Source organism: Oikopleura dioica, chromosome PAR (assembly GCF_907165135.1).
Source record: "Oikopleura dioica chromosome PAR, OKI2018_I68_1.0, whole genome shotgun sequence".
Classification (NCBI taxonomy): Eukaryota; Metazoa; Chordata; class Appendicularia; order Copelata; family Oikopleuridae; genus Oikopleura; species Oikopleura dioica.
This window is the reverse complement of record NC_137293.1, coordinates 4,523,705-4,534,235: the sequence shown is the minus strand read 5'-3', so window position 1 is coordinate 4,534,235 and position 10,531 is coordinate 4,523,705. Positions and strand designations below refer to the sequence as shown.

At 40.7% G+C, this 10,531-nt stretch overlaps 2 protein-coding genes across 2 annotated transcripts; both read left to right on the top strand.

The window, feature by feature from the left end:
- The first annotated feature begins 540 nt into the window (after positions 1–540).
- Positions 541–3,661, top strand: LOC145701367 (uncharacterized). The gene is made up of 6 exons (XM_081778587.1): positions 541–866; positions 911–1,187; positions 1,232–1,437; positions 2,562–2,670; positions 2,711–3,358; positions 3,396–3,661. The coding sequence occupies exons 1-6, from the start codon at positions 549–551 to the stop codon at positions 3,659–3,661; spliced, it is 1,824 nt and encodes a 607-aa protein (XP_081634713.1). The 5' UTR covers positions 541–548.
- Positions 3,662–6,181: 2,520 nt separating this feature from the next.
- On the top strand, positions 6,182–8,004 carry LOC145703463 (solute carrier organic anion transporter family member 1C1-like). The gene is made up of 6 exons (XM_081780823.1): positions 6,182–6,450; positions 6,512–6,775; positions 6,817–7,140; positions 7,187–7,420; positions 7,485–7,724; positions 7,766–8,004. The coding sequence occupies exons 1-6, from the start codon at positions 6,372–6,374 to the stop codon at positions 7,993–7,995; spliced, it is 1,371 nt and encodes a 456-aa protein (XP_081636949.1). The 5' UTR covers positions 6,182–6,371; the 3' UTR covers positions 7,996–8,004.
- The last annotated feature ends 2,527 nt before the right edge of the window (positions 8,005–10,531 follow it).

The following is a 10,531-nucleotide window of genomic DNA, read 5'->3' as shown; positions in this document are numbered from 1 at the left end:
AATAATTATTGGGAGTAATTTGACATAAGCTGATGTTTTCAAAGAAAAAGGGGCTTTTTGGTTGCTAGAAATCTGTGAATAGTTTTACATCACTGATCCGTTAACTTTTAACACCCGGAAAAAGGTCAGCCCGTCAGAAACTCTGCGTCATGAATCATTATTTACGGCGAAAATATGTTTTATGCGAAAGTCAAGTCTCTCTCTCGTAATTGCTCGTAATGAGCAGTAAAGTTCAATACTATGTAAAAATATAACAAGACAACGCCTTGGCAAAGATGTGCGAATGATGAGGAAAAGGGAAACTTGCCCGCATAAAATGAGCTTCAGTAACGACTTACAGTCATTTTTAGTAGAGAATACTTATGATTAGCGAGAATAGATTGAAGGCTGATCTTTTCGTTCACTGTATCGGCTTGTTAATTCTTTCGGTTTGGCTGATTACGAATGAACAAGTTCTTATTCATTTTTTCAACGATGCAATTGACGCAACCCAAATTTGGGACAATGATGAAAAAATCGACAAAAGTGATTGGGAAAATTGGACAGGAATGATTGTTGGTTGCTTTGGAATCATAACTGCGTTATTTGGATGCTTCATCACAATGAAATCAAATCAGACGAACTTTGCGTTTAATTTTAAACAACTCATGGTAGCAGCAAGTCTCAATCTTCTCTGTACCCTTGCCTCGATGGCGAAAACAATTTTTTTTGATTTCATCGAGCTGTTTGAAAATAAGCATATAAGGGAGGAACTAACTGATTCTTTCGAATTTATTCGAGTTCTCCTTATTGCAACTACTATTTGCTACGTCCTTGTGGCTTGCTTTTCATACCATATTGTTAATAACTTTGGATCAGCATTTCAAGTAAGGGCATAAGAAAATTATGAGCGAATGACAAATCTTTACAGTGTTGCTCTGAAATCTTTTGTTGCATTAAAGAACCAAGTCCTTTTGATCCTCAATCTCTTCGCTCAGAGAATCAACCAGTCGAACTTCAAAATCGACAAAACGAAGGGGTACAAGCTTCACCAGTAGAAAGAAGAAACAGTTATCTCTCTGTTATCCAGGAAGAAAGAGAAGAAGTGGAAATTGTGCGGCAAAATTCGCTTCCTTCAGATATTCAACAACGTCTTGATAATGCAGAGAGCCTTCTGGGCACCTACAAGTCGAAATATTCCAAACGCCGTAAGCACCAAAGTATTTGATTAAGAATAACTACATCATTTTAGCTGGGGAAGCGATCAACGAACAAGACCGAATTAGCGACCTGGAAAATGTCACGAGCCAGATGATGCAGCAAATGACGGAGATGAGCCTCATCGTCAAGCGATTCGAAAAAACCATGATCACCAAAACCATCATCGACAGAAAAAAAAACCGCCAAAGCCAGTTCGAAAACCGCTCTTTACTGAAACCGGGACAATTATTTCTGAGAGTTCAGTCGGAACCTATCGATCCGAAGAGCAAGAATTTTAGCTCAATAAATTGAAAAACCATGATTTATTGGTTGCTCCTGATTCAGCAGTCCTGAATGTTTCGCCCGCTCAATCATCAATTTTGGCAAAAGTACCTCTCGTTCGCGGTGTTCACGAAAGCCGCCTGGGCTTTGGTCGATTAATCATCCGCAGCGACTCGCCAGTGCAAGCTCCGGACGCGTTTCAACTTGAAAGGCCGAGTTGAGCTCGAAGATAACCGGTCGCTTATTTTTAGATGCTTCGTGGCTCATCATTTCAAAATAGAAAAAAACGATTTTCGACTTTTTTTGTATTTTGATGGCAGGAGCGTGTGATAACCTTTGGTTGTTTATGGAACATCAAGGACAAATAGTGGAATTTGTTATCGACGCTAGAATTGTGTAGTCAAAACTTGACCCGTCTTTCGCCCAATTTTTCATGTACCATGTCTTTTTTATTGTTTTTTCAAAATAGAAATTGCAATTTCGACGACTAAAAATAAAATTATAAAATTTTAAATTTTTGACAATTTCGATGAGTCATATTTCTGGGCAGAATCAACTTGATTCTTAGAAAAGAAAGTGATTTAATAGATCAGGATTTTGATTGGCCGGTAGGCCAAATTCAACAAGCTTATTGGTCTTCCAGAAATGCACTTGCTTTTCTAAGGGGTCTACATTCTCGATAATCAAGTCTCAAAACATGATTATAAATTCTTCAAAGATCAAATCAAAGACCAAGCTGATGTCCTCCGATTCTTCCGACTTCGCGGCCCGTCCCATTCTTCCTCCCTTTTTTACTCAGATAGGAAGTGACGAGTTTGAGAAATTGCTCTTGATCCGATTTCCTTTATAATTCACATCCACATTTCAAAAAAGCGGTGAATTGCCCTCGCGTTTCCGGAAAATTTGGAAAGCTTTCAATCAAAAGTTGACTTTTTGAAACTTTCCTTTACAAAAAAAAACAGAATGATTATTAACATGTTCTTGAAACTTTCTGAAGCTTTGTGCTCTTATATTTTCAGAATTCTTTTCAAAGAAATGAGCATAAAAGTTCATTTTGTATGCCAATCAAATAGAAAAAAGGACCTTTCATTGAGCTCTAGAATCGCTTGAAATCTGACTTTGAAAAAAATGAAGGAGAGAATTATTCAAATCGCTTTTTGCGCTGCAATTTTGCTGATTTTTGCATCGCAACTTCTGCTCTTGTTCTTGGTAGGCGCCCAGAAAAGGATCGAAAACCTCATTTTTCTAGCGAGAAAATCGGACAACGCGGATTCTTCCCCTTCTCCGCCAGAAAGTCCAATCCTCCCCGCCGTAATCACAACTTGGGGTTACGTCACCGCAACTAGCGAAGCTTTCGAAGTCATGCGCGTTGGCGGATCGGCGGTAGACGCCATTACCACTGGCACGGCAAGTTGTGAGCGCGACAGATGTCGAGGAACAGTCGGTTGTGGCGGGAGCCCTGATGAAAATGGCGAGACAACCCTCGATGCGATGATAATGGACGGAGAAACGCACAATGTGGGCGCAGTTGGAGGACTGAGAAGATGCAAAAACGCTGCTCAAGTCGCGAGATATGTTTTTGACAACACTGATCACACCTTGCTCGTTGGAGATCAAGCATCAAACTTTGCATTCAACTTCGGCTGCGTCGAAGAATCCCTGACATCCAACGACTCTGCCGCTGATCATCAAACGTGGCTTCAGGGCAACTGCCAGCCGAATTACTGGAATAACGTGACACCTAATCCTGCTTATTCTTGTGGCCCTTATCAATTAGCAACGATGAGAACAGAGATGAATGAAGAACGAGTCAAAGCTTTGAGAGCTGAAATCAACGAGGACAATCACGATACGATCGGAATGGTCGCTCTTGATTTGAATGGAAAACTAGCTGCAGGTATCAAAATAAGCTCAAGCAAGTCAATTTTGAACAGGAACATCGACAAACGGAAAACGTCGAAAAATTGCCGGCCGAGTTGGCGATTCACCGATTCCAGGCTCTGGCAGTTACGCTGGCCCAGCTGGTGGTGCTGCGGCAACTGGCGATGGAGACATAATGATGCGATTCGTGCCTTCCTATCAGGCTCATGAGAACATGAGACTAGGAATGACCCCTGGTGAAGCGACGAAAGATGCGATGCAAAGAATTATCGATGTCTTTCCGAATTTTAAAGGCGCTCTAATAGGCATTGGTCAATAAATCATAAAAATAGAAAATTAAAAGAAAAATCCGCCGACCAAAATAAGCAATGAATAAATACGGTGAATACGGAGCCAACTGCCATGGTGACTACGAAAATGGATACTTTCCGTTCATGATTCAAGTCAGAAAATTACTTCTTGCGTGTTTTCAAATATTTTTCAGCGAAACGACGATAAAGACCCGATTCAAATCCAGATTGCTTGTTCATTGTAAAATTGAACTTTTAATAAATTGTTAAAAACCGTCTAAAACTGTACTTTGATCCTCGAAAAGAAGTGGTTTGATAGTGGTTGCAAAAAGCTTGGTTAATATTTAAAAACTTTTCAGTAGAAGTAGATGCTTTCTCGTGCTCAATTGACAATTGTCATTTGGTTTGTTGAGAATCGAAATGCGACCCTTTTTTCTTTTTCTTGCATTTTTAGCAATTGATCAGGCGAGTGCCGTTTCACACAACGAAGAAATGATAAGGCACCTCAATGACATTGCCCATCATAAGTAGGGGTCAAAAATTGATCAGTTTTTTTCCCTTGAAGACTCTTTCTTGACCCCCAGAAAAGACAACTTTTGAAAAACATGTCGGAAAAGACGGAGTTGTCGAGAAAAATGACGAGATTTTGAATCATTCACTTCGACAAAAAGCAATTGAGAGCAAACTTTTGTCGATGCGGAAAAATCAAAGATTACAAGCATACATAAAAGCTCGAAAGGAAGAAAAGAACCGAATGAAATCAGTTAATTGCAAGTTTGTTCAATCGACGTATTGCAAAAAAAATAATGAGAAATTAAATATTTCTTTCAATAAAGCACCAAAATTCTTTTTGTTGATTTTTATGTTTACCCTCGTACCGATTTCAAATGAGTCAACCATTTTTATGACTGAACAAACTCGCATATTTCAAGTAAAAAAAGAGAAACACTTTTAGGCAATGAGTTTCATAAGCCCAAAAGCATCACCGAGCATACCTTCCGTTTCTGAAAGCGTTGTTAGCTACGACAAAGAAAACGACAATTCCGATAAAACGGGTAGGACCTTCATTTATCTCAAGTGGGCTTGAAGTTTCAGAGTTTTCAGAGCTATCTGGAAATAAAATTGAAGAAATTATCGACTGTCGTTTGGAATCAATCCGGTCTGAGCTTCTTGAACTTCAAAAACTTCCGTGGGAAGTTCGGAAATTAAAAGAGCGTGCTTCGGTACTAGAAAATGAAAATGAGACAAAAAGCTTGACCATCAAGGCATTGGAAGAAAAAATAGACAAGATGGCGTTAGAATTGGAGATAAACCGGCCAAAACAAAAGATGATTGCATTAACAATAACAATTCTGAAAGCTTTACTTGTGATTTACTTGTGAAGATTGCTCTTTCATGGTATTTGTTGCCTGTTATAAACCGTGAATTTAGAGAGACCCGGGAGGTCTTCTACTGGCGTTTTTGGGGTGGTTTTAAATATTTCTTAGAGGACACTTTTTCCCGACTGGTGATCATGCTTATTGCTCTGACAATATCCAACACTTTCATTTCTTCAAAATTCTTTTCTAGGCTTGTTTCTTTTCTAACGGTAGGATACACTGCATATCTTATCATTTTTCATACAAATTTCAAAAGATACGAGGGAATGTCTAACCTTGATCGACAATTTCATTCCTTGCTAAACCCTCAATTTTAAATTCTGAAATAAAGAATTAACTTGCTTTAGAGGGCTTTGCTCATCATGTTCCTACAACACTCAGTTCGCTAATCAAAAACGCATTTTTCACGCACTGATCATTTTACCCCAACAACTCCCAATTTTCTCCATTACTGCGTTGTTTTCAAACTTGGCGCCCTTTTATTCGTTGCGCAATTTACTAAAACTCAACAATCGAGCTCTTCGATTTTTTTCTTTTCTTCTAGAAAAAAGTCGTTTTGAAGAGAGAAATTGAATAAACTTTTTAACCTTTATTTTGTTATTTTTTGGTTGATCTAACCGCTCGCGGCGGCCAAAAAGGTCAAAAAAAAAAAAAGGTCAAAAAATTACCTCAGCCACACCAATTTGGAAAGAACCCCGCCCAGAGATACGAAAACATAAAAAACTACAATTATCAAGAGATTAAAAAGAAGCAAGAAGGAGAAGAAGAGTGATGAATAATGGGCTGCTCATTTGAAGCTAAATTTCTGACGGTTCTTTCGCTATTATGCGCCAGCCAGGTACTTTTTTCGACGCCAATTTGAAACTTCATGAGATCATCAGAAAACCTCACCATATGCTAATTCCCCAAATTTTATCACAGCTGAAAATCGTAGTAAATTTCCTTCAATTGTTCAGGTTTGCGTGACAGTTTACTCAAAAGTCGCCACGACAACTTTTGAACGACGATACGGACTTCCTTCATCCATTTCCGGTTCAATTAGCATCTTTTACAATGTTTCTGCTGCTTTTGGCTTGATTTTCTTTTCGGTGTATGGCAGTTCTTTGCATAGGAAAGGGTCAAGCTAAAAAAAACCATTTCAGTTGATCAAAAATGAACCTACTTTAGACCGAAATTTCTAGCAATCGGGGGTCTCCTTGTGTCACTAGGCGCCTTCACTGCCACCTTACCTCAATTCCTCTCACCTCCTTACGACGCCACTGGAGATTCTAGCCAAGGAATTTTATGCGACGCGGAAAATAAGACATGCACCGAAAGTGCTTCGAAATATTTCTTCTTCCTCCTGATTGGGGAGATCTTCATGGGCCTTGGGTTTTCTGGGTTCATGCCGCTGGGCATGTCGTATTTGCACGACTCGCTGACGAGCACGAGAAAAAGAGGTTACTATCAGGAAATGGGCTTTTCTTGATTCCTTCAACATCGATTCCTGGCACTAGAAAGCCTCTGAAAAGGGAATTCTTCTGGCCATCTTCGTCTGCGGACCATTGATCGCCTTTGCTTTCATTCAGCCAGTTGCTTCCCTGCTTTACGTAGATTTTTACCGCTCCGAAACAATCATGGACCCTTCCGATCCGGAATGGGTGGGAGCTTGGTGGATTGGATACTTGATTAGCGGAATTTTCGCTCTCGCCGCTTCACTGCCAATGCTTTGCTTTCCCAAAGTCCCGCCTTGTCTAACTTCTGTCGAGTTTGATGGACCGAAAGGTTATCATCCTCCCGATTTTCTTTTCAAACTTAATTTTCAGGACCCGCTGCGGCGGCAAAAATGGCAAAACTCGTCCTCACATCTTCCGTCCCAGTCATCCTCATCGTCAATCATGGGATTCTCTCCATCACCACGGCCGCTTTGAATGGCTTCGGCATGAAATATCTCGAACGCCAATTTGGTCTCACAGCGAAAGAAGCAGGAGTTCAGTACGGGATGATCACGATTCTTGGGGCGTTTTTTGGCGCTTTGTTCGGCGGCTGGTTTCACAAAAGATTCAATTTGCAGGAAAAAGGAACTTCTTGGCTGATTCTTTCCTGTACAGTCGTTTCCGTCATTGCCCTTGCGCCGCTCTATTACCTCGGTAAGCATACGATTCAACTTCTTTCCGACAACATGGATGAATTCAGGCTGTGATACTCCGGAAGTTATCGGTCTGAATATCGATGAAAACAATGTTGGCTCTGTTGAACCGAATTCAATTTGCTCCGACTTCAGCGAATCATGTTCTTGTCCGACTCAAGAAATTCAACTCGTAAAGGATGAAGCTGGAAATATCTTCTCAAGCCCTTGTATGGCAGGATGTCAGACGGTCAGCGGACCATCGAACTTTTCTGACTGTAGCTGTTTATCTTCAGTTTCAGGTGAGGTGAAAAAAATCATATTTTCTTCGTTGATTTCAAAAATACTTTTTCATCTTTTATAAAGAATCAAACTCGGATTGGGCTTCAAGTAAATTTCGAACTTGTCCAGACTCGATTCTTCAACAGGTTCTGATCTGCTTCGCGATCAGTTCTTTCTTCCACGGGATAGTTGGTGGTCCTTATGTTTCGCTGTTGCTGTCGCGAGTTCCAGCGAATACGAAAGTTGTGACATTTGGACTCATGCACTTGGGGATGAAGTTGATCGGCTACGCTCCAGGGCCGTTTTTGGCTGGATCCGCGATCGGTAGGACTTACTATTCGATGATTTGAATACAGTTCTCTCAGATACGACCTGCATCTTCTGGAAACAAGATGGCTGTGGCGAGCGAACAAGCTGCCAATTCTACGACAATGAATTATTCCGAGCCGGTTTCACCAATCTCCTCGTTATTCCCGGGCTTGTGACATTTCCAACATACTTCTACATCGTCTACAAAGCTTATTCTAAGAAACCCGACCGATGCCCGATGTATTCGCACAAAGAAATCGAAGAGTCGAAGATCTTGAATAACTAAAAAGATCAAACAAAACTATTTATTAATAAATTTCACAAGGATATTTCTCTATTTGTATTTTATTTTTCACTCAAGCATTGGTTGCAGAGAAAGCTTTCTTCCAAGTTTTTGATGCGCGGCGCAGGTAACGAGGGTTGATCGTCGCCTATTCGAGTAGAAACCCGCCTCCGGTGCTAAAGGAAATGTCATGTCAGTGAATTGGCGACCGGCGGACAACATGGAAAGTCTTCGTTGATTTCCATTGGCCTCGGAAGTGATGGATCGAGCTCTGGAAAGGCGTCGCATCGAGTTGAAGTTGGACTTTTCCGCTTCGCGATCTTTGATGTACTTGCCGATCAGGAAGACGGCGCCGCAGCAGGCGATTCCGAAGAGGAAGGAGAAAATGAGATTGGCAGTTGTTGAGCCTGTGCTTTCATCGTTGGAAGAAGTGACGAGGAATTCATCAACCAAGTCCTCGCAGCATCCTCGTTCGAAGATGTTGGTACAGCGGGTTACGATGCGCAAGTTTTGAATGTATCGCAGGTCGGGAGAGAAGACGTACTTTTGGCAGAGGTTGCAGATTTTCATCGGGCAGAATTTTGGCAGCTCCATATCTTCATCAGCAGAAGCGTTCATCATTTTAGATAACTGTTGGGCAGCTAAATCATCGCCTTGATTATATCTCTTTCATTTGGAGCACTGAAATACCGGAAATACGAGATGGTAAGATGCGTGCGTCATATATGGTCAAGAATGAGATCGCACACCCGTGAATCTCCATATCAAGAGCGCTTAGAAAATTCGTGATCGATACCCATTTTTTCCTATGATTTTGGTTTATTTCGAGGGAATAGCGTCATTTAAAAGGCGCTGGGTCTTCATAAGCATCAGACAGCATCTTCATTTACGGGCGGCGCAAGAAATGAACCATACTTAAGAGGGTTATACCGTCAATATCGACACAAATGGGGGCTGTATAATTTGATCCATTTTCCTTCATCTTTGCCTTACCTTTACGTTTCTGAGGGTTACAGCCGAATCAGAACGAAGTGATTGTTTTCTCGAAGATGCTGAAGAGTAGGCCCCTGTGTAGCCTGACCGGAAGCTGGACCGAGTAGAAGATCGACTTGAGGCGCGACGGGTGCTGGATCGATTCGATCCATTTGCGGAGCGGAATCCGTTGTCCTCTAAGGATTAAGTTTCAAGATGGTGAAGGAGAACTTCCTACTTCTTACCACAGAGAGCGACAAGAGGAGATCGATAAGCAGCAAGCTTGTCAGGCTCATTTAGCATCTTCAAATTCTGCGCAACAGACACAGACACATACAAGATGAATCCAGCGCTCACAAAACAGGAAAAAATCACACTTGTTCCAGGATATGTCTATGCTTTCCATGGCTTGATTTGAATAGACTACTGTAGACAATCCTGTAGCATTCGTCCATCTGGCAATACGAGATTTTTCTAACGGCGAAGCAAAGGAATGCCGAGGAAAAGATGGCACCGAGAATTTGAATGAGCATTTGTGATTTCAGCGTGTAAACTGACTGTTTTTGAATCGTAAAATTTTAGTAGGAGAAACCAATTAATGATGGTGATTCTTTCTCTTGAATAAAGTTATCGCTTCTTCGAGCTCTAGAAGAATGTCTCTCAAAATAATGGACGTTTCTGTTATTTTCACGAACGTCATGAATTTCCAACTTTTGACGGGAAAAAGAAAAACGAGTAAAATTGATGCTAATGGAAAAACGAGAAAAGTTATCAAAAAGCCAAGCTTTCGCATTTTTTTTCTAAAGAAAGAAACTGTAACGAGTAATTTTGGACTGGCGGCTATTGATCACTCGGCCGAAAGCTTGTCAGTTTTCGATTGGAATCCTGACATTTCTGAATGTTGAAATCTTGGGCAAAAATCTCTAATGGGAAAAATCTGATGATGGAGGAATAAAATTGCATCTGAAGGCAGTTTCATGAATTCCCACGAATGCAATTGATGCTCATAAATCTGCCGGAGCTGTCGATTGTGAGAAATGCTTGTAATAACATCGGGTTAATAAGAGTCTTTCTTGAAACTTGGAAAATGATCCTCGTCGTCAGGAAATTTCGGTAGTGAAGGAAAAAAATGATCAACGTTCTCAAAAGCTTCTCAAAAGCGTCATAATCTGGCATGATCAAATTTAACCTGTCGAGCTTTTTCTGAAGTTTGAGCAAAGGCCAGGTGTATTTCGAGGGCTACCCTAGCCCGAGCCACTTTTCAAAAGACGGCTTCTGAAAAGTTTCCCTAACGATAGATGCAAGATAGAGAACCATGAAATTTAAAGATGAATGTCATAAGGAGGGTTTCTAGTGTCCTCAATCAGAAATCATCATTTTTCATTATAAATAAAAATCTTGCGGCATGATTATTAAAAGTGACTAGTCAAAAGTTCCATGAGTGAGTTTCATTACTGCCTATCAAAACAATTCAACCACAACAGTCAAAACTTGCGTTTTTACTGTCCTGAAAGGTCACTTAGTCTCAAATATTTGAGAAAAAAATTATTTTAGGCCACTATCCAGA